General features: G+C 34.2%; 1 protein-coding gene across 4 annotated transcripts; it reads left to right on the top strand.

Annotated features, from left to right (window-relative positions):
- The first annotated feature begins 6,525 nt into the window (after positions 1-6,525).
- Positions 6,526-13,910, top strand: PGLCT (plastidic GLC translocator). Of its 4 annotated transcripts, none has more exons than XM_011624298.3 (14): positions 6,526-6,592; positions 6,996-7,271; positions 9,407-9,521; positions 9,691-9,758; positions 10,069-10,201; positions 10,300-10,399; positions 10,581-10,693; positions 10,986-11,079; positions 11,249-11,402; positions 11,493-11,639; positions 11,747-11,820; positions 12,215-12,303; positions 12,591-12,705; positions 13,472-13,910. In XM_011624298.3, exons 2-14 carry the CDS (start codon positions 7,016-7,018, stop codon positions 13,652-13,654), a joined length of 1,641 nt encoding a protein of 546 aa, XP_011622600.1. In that variant the 5' UTR covers positions 6,526-6,592; positions 6,996-7,015; the 3' UTR covers positions 13,655-13,910. The 4 variants fall into 4 exon arrangements, with proteins under 4 accessions (XP_011622600.1, XP_011622599.1, XP_006842346.1 ...); XM_011624297.3 differs by having other exon boundaries at positions 6,526-6,607; XM_006842283.4 differs by having other exon boundaries at positions 6,526-6,685.
- The last annotated feature ends 668 nt before the right edge of the window (positions 13,911-14,578 follow it).

The raw sequence follows: 14,578 nt of genomic DNA, 5'->3' as shown, positions 1-14,578 counted from the left end.
AACAAGGGTATAGAAGTGTCCAAAATTTATTGATTACAATGATAAATTATTTCATAATGTGAGCACCCTAACATAACCCTTGATTGATATAGTAAATATCCATGTTGTCATCTTCTATTCTAAACAGCATGCCCTAATTTTGAACCACGATCATTCTTTTCCATAAAGTTTAATTAATGACCACGAGGTTTTTCCAAACCCAGAAACTCATTGTTATCCATCATGGAAGCCAGCTATCATTGTTGATCATTGTCATAGACCTTCCAATTTATTCATGGACGGTGATGAACAGTCGATTCAGGCCGAGTACTCAGTCTCGGCCCAACCCAAGTACTAGGGCTGAGTTTTGGCGAAACTAAAACGTGTTAAAAAAAATACAAAAAATCCCAAAAAAAATGGGAAAAATATGTTTAAAGTAAAATTAAAGATAACACATCTAAATGAGGTTAAACAAATAGTGAAAAAATGGATTTTGAAAAAATCAATTTGTGATAGGGCCTATTTTAGAATAATTCAAAAAAACGAAAAATATAAAAATGAATATTCATTGCCAAAACACTTTCCAATATTTGCCAAGACGATAGAAATCATAAAAAAAAAACATATTACAAATAAATTTTTTATCTTTTGAATTTTTATAATTTTTAAATTTTTTAAAATCCCCAAGTTGGACCACCTAATTCATGGATATTTAGGCTTGTCAAGGTGAGGAGTCCAAATTATTCGGACGAGTTTGAGACGGCTCGCCCAAATAATCAAACACTAATGAAGTGAGAATGGACCTATCACATGGGTGACCATGCAATGTTCTTTGGGTACTACGATTGGATGGTGATAGCACTTAGTGCTAGAGCTTTCTTGTGATTAAATTGACTTAAAGATACTTTCCCTAGGCCTAAACCAAGACGAGAAAAACGCAATAAACGATTTAAGGGGTTTTCACCATATTTAGCCAAACAAATTCACCTGCTATTCCAAGCCGGGCATTAACAAGTAGGTTGGTAATTTTTTATTTTTATTTTTACTTCAAGGTTGGTAATAAATTTATTTTGGTTCAAAATTGGGGTAAAAAATTCAGGGCAAAGAAAAGAAAAATGATATAAATAAAATTACAATTTACAGCTACTGTGAGGACACAATAAAAGAAATTGAACAATAATTTCATATCATGACTTGGTAGCATTTAACTTATTTGACAAAACTTTTGTCTAAATTTTCATTCAGCACAACAATACGGAATGATTCTTCCATTGTTATCATAGAAAACTATAGAATGATTTTACGATAATTATATCATCAAACAGCAACAACAACAATACTAAACACGATATTTATATTAATAAATGACAAGAGCAAGAACACGAGGTATGACAATGCCCTTAGGGGGGGAAATGAACCTTAGTATAGGATGGCAATTAACAAAAACAAAAACAAGACTAAATATGTGAAATAGTGGTCCATCCAAAGCGTAGTGTTGTGTTGTGTACACGAATGAAATAACATAAAATTCATAAAAATTAAAACTAATCAAACTTGTGTTTACTTAGAACGTAAATTAAGGTTTACTTTTACTAATCAATATGTGTAAGCAAATCTAAATATTCGATGCATACCCCTAATTGTCCACCTGGTTGAGTCATTAATTGTGATTGAATCACTCACTTTTCATCTTTGTAATGATGCAATCGGTCCGAAGGAAAGACGTGTTTTCGTTGGTTTACTCACTCTGGACTCTAGACATTTTTTGGAGAGAATTTTTGGAAGAATATTTTTCCTCGATTTTTTTTAAACAAATATTTTCCTGGAATGATGGAAAATAATATTTTTGGAATACGATTTTTCTTTGTGAATATGTTTATGTTGTGAAAACTTTGATGAATCTTTGTGCTGAACTAAAACTCTCTCTAATATTTCAAATTGATGATGAGAAGGTAATTTTCGATAAATTATAAAACATGAGGACATTAAAATCAAAATAGAGAACAAACTTTTGAAAAGTTCTTTGTAATAAGAAAAACCGTGCACTTATATATCAGTTTTATCAAAAGAGCGTGATTGTTAAATGACCTTAAATCAGATATTTGTATTGTAATAAAACAAATTACCTATATTTCTCCTTGCTTACAACTATGATTACAACATCATTGGTTCAAAATTACCTATATTTCTCCTTGATTTTAGCAACATTCACTATCAAATCCCAGTCACCAAATTGATTTTAGTAATATTCACTATCAAATCCCAGTCATCAATGTCAGTTTTGCATAGAATCATCCAGTCTGACCTGGAATCAATCACCCAGTTCCGATTCTACATATATATCGGAAAATATTTGAGTCTAGAAGGGAATCAGTGGTTCCACACATTAATTCAGCGATTCTCTACAGTAAAACAACAATCCAAACCTATCGATTCACCGCTCCGAACTAGATTTTGAGGTGCTTGATCTGGATCACTAATCCGTTTTTTAAATTACTGAAAATTACCTAAATATCTTTTTTATTTTAGCAATATTCACCTTCAAATCCCATTCACCAAACTAATCATTTAAATCGGTTCTTGGATCATAGTCTGACACCGAAGTATTAACATTGGACTCAAATAATTGCACGGGAGCTGAAATTTTGGTTCCCCCAAGTTGGAAAAATCCAAAATAAATCGAAATCCAAAATGCGTTATTAATTCAATAACGCACATTTTGAATCAGCCAAGGGAACAGCCGAACCCAGTTGGGGCAGTACAAACTCAAACCAAGCCAACCCAACCCAACCCAAAAGCCATTCAAAAATCCAAACAAGGTCAAGAAAAGGATTTTTTTTAAGAAGGAAAAAGTTTATATAATAATGCAACCTTATAATGTAGAACTACGGATACACCTCAAAAATCTATTGAAAAAGGTAGTTTTAATATTGAAAAACCCTTTGGTTGATCATTTGGACATTGAGATATATGACCATGAAAAATAAAAAGATTTTAAGTCTCATAAATAGTGTATTTTACAAACAGTCTTTTTTCAATATTTTTATATTTTATAGATCTATTTGATTTGAACTATTTTTAAAATTTAAAATTTTATAATTAAATATAAAAATAGATTTTGAGATTATCAAAACCGTCCCTTTTTCAAGATTTTCACGTTTATATATCATGATAAAATTTGAAGGTCCACTTTACCTGTACAGCTACGGATGGATCCAAGTGCACCCTTTTAAGAAATAAGCCTTCATGATGCGTTTTCTAGGAAATTGGGCCTCCTGAATCTTTATTTTTGTCCTTTGCCTTTCTTATAACCTGTGACTTTTCAGATCGATAAATGACCTATACTTGGGTGCCTCCTACTTTCTCACTCTAAGCTTAAATCATTCTCTCTCTCACTAGGTTTTAAAACAAACTCTCACAAAAAAAGTAAGAATAAGCCAATCCCATATTTGACTAGCCACTTTAACCCAAAAAAAAAAAACCAAATTATCATATATAACCCATAAATTTCTCTACAAGTTAGATATATCAAAAGTTCTCATTTAATACACCTATATGTGCGTTGTACGTGTACTAACTATTAATCACTAAAATAAGTTTTTAATCTTAAATTGGAAGATTTGATGATAAAGAGAGTAGTAGAAATAGAGAAAATTTACTAGATCCATCTGCACATGTTGACTTCTATTAGATAATAATTTTTTATATTTTAATTCAATTATTTTCTAACCCACTCTAAAAATATTATTAATCATATTAGTAATTAGTAAATTTATTATTAACTTATAGTAAATATTATTCAAGAGAATTAGAAAAATAAAAATACAAAAATATTGTGATTATAATTCTACTTATGACTTGTATTATGAGGTAATTATTTTCCCATTACCTCTAGAAAGTGGTGATCATATATGTTTACTAGTTAATAATTAGATGATAAATTCTAAAGCATACGCTATCTCTCTCAAAGTGATGACTAATACATCTCTCTATAAATAACCAAAATATCTCTCTCCAAGTTTATAGATGTAGATTGACAATTAATATATCCCTCTCTCTATCTCTCTAAGATTATGTATGTTGCATAATCATAAGTAACAAAGTTTATGGATAGTTGCCATATCTAACAATTATATCTAGAAAATGCTAAAAGAAATAGAAAATGCAAAGAACATCAAATACGGAAAAACAGTAAAATTCAATAAAATGAAATAACTAATACTCTATTTTTGTAATTTATTTTCCTTGTTTTGTCCAATTTCCTGAATATAAGAAAAAATAAAATAAAAAAAAAGCTAATAACAAAAAGAAATATATAGAGGACAGCTCAAAAATCAACAAAACCTTACCGGTCAATATTGTGATGGAACTTCAAGAACCATCAAAATGAATATAGGGTTTTGCTTAGAGAGATAATATTGGGGAGTATAAAGTATAGAGATAGAGAGGATGAGTGAGGGTAGAAAATACAGGAAGAGAGAGTGGAAAGAGAATGCAGGAAGAGTAGGTAGAGAGAGAAAATGGGTGAGGGTATAGAGATGATGAGAGAATAAGGGAGAGTACGGAGACTACAATGCACAATTAAATTAGAGTTTATTTCAAAAATTTCATGGTAAGAGATTGTTTTAATGTTCAAATATTTTCAAATTGATCATCTCGACATCAAGATGTATAGACATGAGAAAGAATAGATTTTGAGTTTTGAAAATAGTGTATTTTGTAATAAATTTTTGAACGGTCAATTTTCAAAACTTTTAAGTTTTCATAGATATGTCGATCTAAACTATTTTTTTAAGCTTTAAACTTTATAAATAAATGTGAAAATATATTTTAAAGCTATCATAAAGATTTTCAATATTGAAACCATATTTCTTGACACCATTTGAATGTAGGCTCTAATTTGATTATTTAGAGCCTAGGCTCTATACAAACCGCACCCTTGTTAATAGAGGGGTTCCACAACTATTCCCGGAGTGGTTTTACAAACGTTGACAGGGAGATTTGATGGCACTTCTATGAGAGACCCGGGAATAGAGAGGAAGAAGAGTGAAGAAATAACGGAGAGAAATGACGTGTTGGAAGAAAGAGAGATTTTAGGAATGTGAGATTCATGACACGCACCTTTTGAAAAATTTAGGGGTATGAGGGAACGTGGTTAGTGAAAAGAAAGAAGAGATAGATAAGAATGCGATTTTTATGGATAGAGAAACAAATAATGCGATTTTTATGGAAAGAGAAACGCCACCTATTAAATGATGTTTATGGAAGGGAAGAAATATAGAGAGTTTTTAGAAGTTTGAGAGATTTAAGGAGTTGGAACCTTTGACTTCGAAGTTTTTTTAAAAAAGAGATAATTGTTGACGGTTTTCTAAAAAGAGAAAAAAGAAGGAGAGGGATACATGTTATAAAAATAAAGCTTCTCGCTTAAAAGATATCCGTATTTTATAAATTTTTATAAATAATATTTTTTATAAATCGGTAAACGCTAACCAATTAAACCTGTGTTTTCTTCTTAAAAAAAAAGTGGTATGTCAATAAGGATTTGAGCCCCTACCTTTTAATGAAAATAGAATCGGATATCTGACCATCGGTTAGGCAATACTACCGTCACGGCCTAAGCCATTTTAAAAAATAAAAAGCAAGATAACATAAGACCCCTCGTAAATTTTGAGAAAATACGAGTAATCCACAAATATTTTCCAGTTTTTCAATAAAATTTCCCAATTTCAAATCCAAATTCACCGATGAATTTTGGAAGGCGCCCTTTGAACGATGCATCTACCAGGGGATAACGAGCACATCAAATAGTAGACGTTTTATTCCGCGTTCCATGACCGTTAAATTAGGTGAAGTATAATATCGTCACTTAATAACGCCACTATTTTAACATAACGTCCGTGATCTTAACCCATAATTAAAAAAGGAAAATGGTTTGGTAGGGCTCCTGTTCTATCAAAATAATTAAATTCTCACTTCACTACTCATTGAAAACGACAAATTAAGCATAGAAAAACCTTTACATCCATCTCGACTTGATTATTATAGTAGTGAAAAAAAATTAGGATTTCAAGATTTCAATGCAGTATGTATTGTAATAAACTATTTAGACTGTTTATTTTATTTTAAAAATAATTGTTCCCGGATCCATAATATCAGTATATTTTTTTACTTTCGAATTTTATCACCTTGAAAATTAATTTTAGAGTTATCATAAAGATTTCCGTCTCCGAAATTACCTTCGTACAACGAGGATTTGAGGTGAAGTTTCATTTTTTTTTCATGAAGCCTCGGCCTTATAATAACCTCGTCCATTAAAAAATCGAGTAAAAGGAGGAGGAGAAAGAGGCTCCAGCTAGGACATGGAATCGTGGGCTCAGCCGACGGCTTCATCAGCGACGCCACGTCAGCACGGACCCCACGCTACATCAAAGTCATCCATATCCATCAATGCCCTATTTATATTACCGCCCCCTTTATTTTCAATAATATCTGTTTCACCCCGCCTCTTTCTCTCCGTAAAATAATAACCAGAAGTCTGTCTCTCTCAAATAAGCAGAAGAGAGAAGCAACGAGCGCAAGTGGGAGTGTAGTTGAGCTCTCCGCTCCTTTCTTGGTGAGCGATCGCAAGGTGGACTCTACTAAGCTCTCTCTAACCATACTTAGATTTTAACCATATACACTGGTTTAAGTTCTGAGGCCTGTTCTGGTAATGGTGCTCTCCTAAAAGCTCTATCTCTCTACGTTCTTCTTTGAATTTGATTCTCTCTCCACTTTTGTTCTTTTTTTTTTTGGTGAACTCTGCTTTCTATTAAAAAGTCTTTTCTCTCTCTCTCTCTCTCTCTCTCTCTCTCTCTCTCTCTCTCTATATCATATTCTTCATTTAGTTTGATTTTCTGTCCACTTTCTGCTCATTTTTCTAGTATATTCTATTTCTCTCTCTCTCTCTCTCTTTCTCTCTCCCTTCCAAATGTCGTTTTTATTGTGAAGTTTTATTATTTTTTACTTTACTTTTGCAGGGAAATTTTGGTGAAGAAAAATGCAGGCTGCTGTGATTACAGGGAAGGGATTATTGAGCTCGGATCTGAGGAATCATGACCGTTGGTTTACATCCGGAGGATTGTGCAGAAGAATTGGTGGAAGGAGTGTTCGTTTAGGAGAGAGGGAATTTGGCATTGATTTGAAAAAGGGATCATCCGGTTTCATGGATTCTGAATTTGTTTGTGGAAGGATCGGTTTTGGAGGGAGCTTTAGATCTAAGCCAAAGGCTAGATCAATCAGGGCGCAACCTTCTAGTATGTACAATTGTTGCCCCATTTTTTTAATATTTTTACTCATTTTTAACTAATTATTGTTATTATTTTTTGTGCTAATTTATTTTGAAATCTTGAGATGATAGAATGCAGAGACTTGAATTATGCATTTGTTCCTTTTGATTACTTGTTTCTTAGATGTCTATCTGTCCGTGCAATGTTGAATTCATGGATTTGAAGATGGCTTGAATTCAGTTGTGCTCTGTTCTTGGCTTGATTCTTACTCCAGTTTATATTAATTTCTCTTTTTAGAGACGTTAAATATGCATTTATTCTTTTATGTCACTACTTTTACTTGTTTAATTGTCCATGTATTTTGGAGTTCATGGATTGGACGGTATCTCATTTTGAGGTTTTCTCACTTTTTAGTTTGGCTTGATTTGTACTCTAGTGTGTATGAATTTCGCGCTTTAGATTGATACTTGGATATGTAGTTTGTGCTGCTTAGCATCATTCCCCATTGTAATAATTGTATTCAACAAATTGTAGTATTGTTAGGTTATATAACGTATCAAGACAAGAGACTTTTTTCACTGATACGTTGTTTCCTGCTATTTGTTACTGGTCTCTGGTTTCTGAAAACTAAGTATCATACATCTTACTCTTCGTCCATCACCTCTGGTTTCTGAAAACTATGTATCATACATCTTACTCTTCCTCCAACTCATTAATTGGACAGTGATAACCCTCATGACAGTGTAATTTTCATCACCATATAGATCATACAATATTTTCCAGTGTTTTTAGACTTGGTCAAGTCCACTCGGCCTCAGCCAAGTTACTCAGCCTCCCCCTGTTGGCGAGTCTAATTGGGGTGGCCAATGAGAAACCCTACACAATATAATAAAAAGGTTAAAAATCACAAAAAAAAATGGAAAATACCATTATATTGTCTCGAGATATGATTTTAGATGATTTGTTGGTTTTTAAGATAATTTGGAAACTTTCTTATTTTTTCCTTTTTTTTTATTTTTCTGAAATATTCAAAGTATAAATCAAACTTTTCAATAATCCATCTTTTTATAGATTTTTTTTCATCTTCTTTAGTTTTCTAATGATTTTAATTACCTCTTTTAAGTTATTTTTATTCTTATCTTTGTTTCCAATTTCTTTTTCTTTTTTTTTTTACTTTTTCTCATTTTTTAACATATTCTTGGGATGTACATAACTCAGCTGAGTCTACTAGTACTTGGCCTAGTTACTTGCCTCGGCCGAGGTGAGCTAGAAAACACTGATATTTTCATTCAGTGAAATATTTTCATTTTGGCCTTGGTCAAATAACTTGTTGACAAGTAGCTGAAGATAAAAGTTGAAGAAAGATGGCCCTTCTCAACTGTTTTCTTGAGTTACTAGTACTTGGGAGCTGTTAGATTGATAACATGAGTCCTAGAAGGGGTTCCATACTTCCTGGGAGTTGCATATTGAGTCTTGTGATGCATTTCTTTGGTTCATCAAGGAAACTCAAACTTTCTTTTCCTTGAGTGGTGCAAAACATCTTGCTCAAGCTTGAGGATTATCTAAAGTTTAAGAAACTCCGAGTCTTCGATTGCTACTAAGTCTCTTAGCTATCAGTAAAATTATTTGTATCCTACTTAACCATAGGAATCATACATGTCAGAAAAGGGCTCCATGCGTTGTAGTTTTATCAGAAAGATCTAAAAAAAATTTATTTCAATTACAGGGTATCTAGTAGGTATGACAATTATTTTAAGAGTTGTTGTATCTTATGGCATAATATTTTCAGTCCTGTGTGCGAATTATGTAAATCGTGCCAATCACTCTGTTTGTTTTTCCATATAATAACTTTTACAGGGGCCGTTTATATCATCATAGAAACCAACTAGATTAGATTCTTATTGAATTGTACAAAGAAAGCTGCGAAATAGATCGGAACTAGTTAATTTTTTATCTATATATCATCATAAGATATTTCATGCTCCGCAATGATTATGTCTCCTTCATGAGTCAGTTAATTATGTTTCACACTAATCCTTAGGCACTTAATAAGCTAATTTTATCATGGCCACCTGGTACTGGAAGTAAACTTTGATCCTTGCTAGGGATACTACTAGTTTCTACTTATGGTGATATTTGACTCTAGATATGAATTATTGCAGATGGGGATCTAGAAAAAGCATCCTATGTAACTCCTCCGGCCAAATCTTCTGGGAAAGTTCTTCCGTATGTTGGTGTTGCCTGTTTGGGGGCTATACTGTTTGGCTACCATCTAGGGTAATTGTTGTTTTTAGTAATGGAAGAGCACCATGACACCATCATATTAACATTTTATTAAATGCCAATCCAGCTTCATTCGAAACTTAAAACTTTGTTATTCTAACGCCTGTGTTTTCTCACCTATTATTTTATTCATCGCCTGTTATTATATTCATGTATGCATCAGTGTGGTGAATGGAGCACTGGAGTATCTCTCAAAGGACCTTGGGATAGCTGAGAACACTGTGTTACAAGGTGATGCAATAATTCATTTATTATTAAATGATAATCATTGCGTCATATTGCGAAGTTACTTAAAACAACTATTTATTGCTATGCCAATATGATCTAGGAGTATATTTGGTTCACAGTTTGTGAGTTTGACATCTAGGAATTCCAATTGACCCAATCGTTATGATATCTTACATACCTGATGTACAAATATCTAATTTTCATGATCATTATTCTTGGGGAACTTGTTCAAGTGCTTCAAGGTATCTTTATGTTTTTTAATATTTTTATGAAATATTTCAATGCGTACATCTCATTGCAAAGATCAATCCAGGATGGGTTGTTAGCACAACCCTTGCAGGTGCCACAATTGGTTCATTCACTGGAGGTTCATTGGCTGATAAATTTGGCAGAACAAGAACATTTCAACTTGATGCCATCCCTCTTGCAGTTGGGACTTTCCTCTGGTATGTCATCCTTTTTGGACCATCCCACAGAAGTTTGATTTAGTTGCGGTAGTTTGGCACATTATCTATTCTGACCTGGTTGAGAAGATTGGTGACAGTGCGACTGCTCAGAGTGTACAGACAATGATAATTGGACGCCTGCTTGCTGGTATTGGAATTGGAATTTCATCTGCCATTGTGCCACTCTATATCTCGGAGGTAGCTTTTCTGGAAAGATTTGTAGTTCTTTTGATTGACACTTTCTGATTTCTGAATTGTTTACTACTTCTCTATGGGCCTTAGATATCACCAACTGAGATTCGTGGTGCCCTTGGATCTATCAATCAACTCTTTATTTCTCTGATTTCTGAATTGTTTACTACTTCTCTATGGGCATTAGATATCACCGACTGAGATTCGTGGTGCGCTTGGATCTATCAATCAACTCTTTATTTGTGTGGGAATATTGGCTGCTTTAGTTGCCGGACTACCTCTTGCTCAAAATCCTACATGGTGTGCCACTAACTTTTATTAGCCTCTATGTGTTAGTAGAGAAGTCCGCAGGTGGATATGGTTGAATAAAAAAACATAGTTTATTTTAAATACAAACAGAAATAACTGGAAAATACATGGGGTTCTTAATTGAATCTTTATTAGAAGAGTTAACCAAACTTGCAATTCAGATTTTAGTTACTTGAAAGTTTCGTAGTTTCTTCTTGTACAGCTTCTAGAAAGGCTTCTATTTATTTTTTGATATATTAATTTTTGATGTATTTCATTTTCTTAATTAATTATTATTGGTCAGGTGGAGGACAATGTTTATCATTGCAGTTGTACCAGCTGTGTTAATGGGATTGGGAATGGCCTTTTCGCCTGAAAGCCCTCGTTGGCTTTTCCAGGTTCATTTCTTGCATGAGAACTAAGCTTTTTGGATTTCACGTTTATTCATGAGTTTGGTCACCACCAGCATTTTCTTGTATGGTTTATAACAAATGAAAATTGCTCAAGTAGTGTTTGCTTCATTGGGGTCATATTTAAGATCAGAGGTTGACACAAATTGGTTTATAGCAAGGGAAAATTCTTGAAGCTGAAGCAGCTATTAGGACACTGTATGGGAAGGAAAGGGTGGCAGAAGTTATGAATGATTTAAGAGCAAGTGGGCAGGGGTCACTGGAGCAAGAGGCCGGCTGGTTTGATCTATTTAGTCAACGCTATCGGAAAGGTAAATTAGAGTATACTTGTTTTGTTTTTAATTTTTTGCCGCTTCACTCTAGAGCTTGTAATTTTCTAATGTAATATTCTGAAAATACAGCTGTGAGTGTTGGAGCTGCATTATACCTATTTCAACAATTCGCTGGAATCAATGCTGTTGTCTACTATTCGACTTCTGTATTTCGTAGTGCTGGAATTGCATCCGATGTGGCTGCTAGTGCTCTTGTAGGGGCAGCAAATGTGTTCGGTTAGTCTCCTCTTTTGTGTGTTTCCCTTCTTTTGGATTTTACCCACCGTAGAGAGAGAGAGAGAGAGAGAGAGAGAGATCTCATCAGAGGGGTTCCCCATTGGCAGGCACTGCAGTAGCGTCATCTTTGATGGATAGGCAAGGAAGAAAGAGTCTTCTAATTACAAGCTTCAGTGGAATGGTAAACATGTTTCTACTTTATGATGGTTGTATCTAAAGCAATTTGGAGAACAAGCTTCAAAGCTTCACTGCTTTATCCAGTTGTTAAATGTGCACACCCCTTCAGCCTCTCTCTCTCTCTCTCTCTCTCACACACACACACACACACGCACACACACGCACAAACACACACACACACGCACACACACACACAAACACACACACACGCACACGCACAAACACACACGCACACGCACGCACAAACACACACACACACACACACACACACACACACACACACACATACACACACAAAGATGTCAAAGGCCTTTTGAGTGTTTTTTTTTTACTCTCTATACATAGACATAGTGAGTTTGTGCTCATTTCCCCTTTTGCGATCTGATTTTATGTCCCAGGCTGCTTCCATGATGCTACTCTCCTTGTCCTTCACATGGAAAGTTCTTGCACCTTACTCAGGAACCCTTGCAGTTCTTGGAACAGTCCTGTAAGTTCTTTTCCTCCTAACTAATATTGTACTCATAGCTGGTTTCTCTAGTTTCATGTATTTTATCTATTATTTACTTAGGAGGAAGAGTACATCGCTTAATTTTTATTTTTATTTTTAATAATTTTGATTCAACCACCCAAAACATCGGTGGTGGTACCAACTTGACATTGCTCAGGCCATCTGCAGTATTGGTGGGTCATTGAAGAATGACTGGCCGAATCTGCTCTGTTCATTTTTTGTGCATTTCTAATGGAGCTTGAGTTTTCTTTTTCCTAAATAAACAGCTACGTGCTCTCATTTTCGTTGGGTACGGGACCTGTTCCAGCTCTTCTTCTTCCTGAGATATTTGCCTCTCGAATTCGTGCTAAAGCAGTCGCCCTCTCCCTTGGCACGCACTGGGTATGTGTGGCTTGGCTTTACTCAATTGTCTTTCCATTTTATGTATTTGTTTTGTTGAGTAACCAATCATGTTTCCCTTGTCATTCTTTCCTTGTTTTGGTATATAGATAAGAACTTAAATTCCTTGATATAGTAAGGACTTGAAAAATCGCACTAGTTCCATCAGTTATCAATATTCACATATTACTGTCTAAGTGAAATCAGTTCTGTCTCTCATGTCATTCTTTCCACATTTTGGTATTCATAAAACTGAAATCCCTTTATATATTAATACTATGGAGTTTTGGAAAATTGCTCTGTTTCTCACATTTCTTAGTATTTACATAACTGGCTGAGTGGCGAGATCTCCTGAACTGGCTAAAAGACAGGCATTTCAAAAGAAAATTACACAAACTAATGAAATACCCACCGTTTTGATGTAGGTCCATTGTGGAATTTTTTCAGCCTTTTGTTTTAGACTCGTGCTGAAAGGAACCCTTAAGTAGATGAAAAATCACTCTTTATGTCACCTGCAGCTCTGACTAAAACTATAACTTGCATAAGTTTTCCGTGTATTTACATCGTCACTTTGGATGATCTTTTAACAACGAACTCTTTTTTTTCTCTGATGATGAACAACTGTGCCATGCAAACCATCACATTTCATCGTTAAAATAAAAAAAAGCTCAGCAGATATTTATTCCATAAATTTGTTTTGGTGGAATTCATTTGATTTGTGGAAAATTAGCAATATGAGCTCAATATCATCTCATGATTTTGTTTGCAGATTTCCAACTTTGTGATCGGTTTGTATTTCCTTAGTGTGGTTAACAAGTTTGGGATCAGCAAGATTTACTTTAGTTTTGCAATAGTTTGTATCCTTGCCGTTATTTACGTCGCCCAAAATGTAGTGGAGACCAAAGGCCGATCTTTGGAAGAGATTGAGCGAGCTCTTAGCCCTGCAGTTTGAAATGCAAGTCCGTCTGCTTGGAAAGAAGAAGGCTTGATAGTCAGGAAAGTATTGGGGTTTGTTGTTTCTCTATTTGCAGAGAAATGTGGGATCCGGCGTAATGGATGGAATCAGAATGTTCTTGAAGTTGGTTCCCCCCCCCCCCCCCCCCCCCCAAACGCTCCCCTTTCTTTTCCTCTCTCTCTGAATTTCCAAATCTAAGAAATGGGTTGGTACAGCGGATTGACTAATAAAATCCTAGTTGATTGGATGCAAATCGGTTTCTCAAACAATTACAGCTCTATTTTCAGGGCTAGCCAAAAGATATTCCACTCCTCACAAGTACATTGTTGATTAACTTCCTTGGATAAAACTCCACCTAGGATTATTTTTGAGACTGCAAATTTTGACGGATATAATCTCTTTAACATATAGATTCACCTACTAAAAAACAACATTCCTAATTGCACCCTTAAAGCACTTGAAAAAAAAAATTTGTCTAAAGATTGAATAGAAACCATTTAATTTTTAGAGGGTGAGATCTAAATGTTAGAAACGTCAAATTTTATTTACTTTTTCTCTTTGAGAATAATCATCTAGAGATTCTTAGTGAAAATTTTAGATTTAAAACATCAGGTCATCTGACAAGGGAGTAGAAGCAAACTATGATTCTTAGTGAAAATTTTAGATTTAAAACATCAGGTCATCTGACAAGGGAGTAGAACCAAACTATGCTCCAAAGGGGGAAAAGTGTATGTGCTCTTAGGGATGTCAGCAAAACTTGTTAATAAATAGGGAGACCGTGCTGTAGGAATTTACTATTTAGCACTATAACAAATTCTTTTGCCCTTCAGAAGTACACCAAGGAATGAAGGGCAATTTTCAAATCTAAAGTGAATATAAAAACTATTTTTGTTTTTAAGGTTTCCTTAGGAGTTTCATTGT

Source organism: Amborella trichopoda, chromosome 13, assembly GCF_054954075.1.
Source record: "Amborella trichopoda isolate Santa Cruz 75 chromosome 13, AtrichopodaSantaCruz75HAP2 v2.0, whole genome shotgun sequence".
NCBI lineage: Eukaryota > Viridiplantae > Streptophyta > Magnoliopsida > Amborellales > Amborellaceae > Amborella > Amborella trichopoda.
The sequence above is the reverse complement of the archived record's forward strand: the minus strand, read 5'-3'. Positions and strand labels throughout refer to the sequence as shown.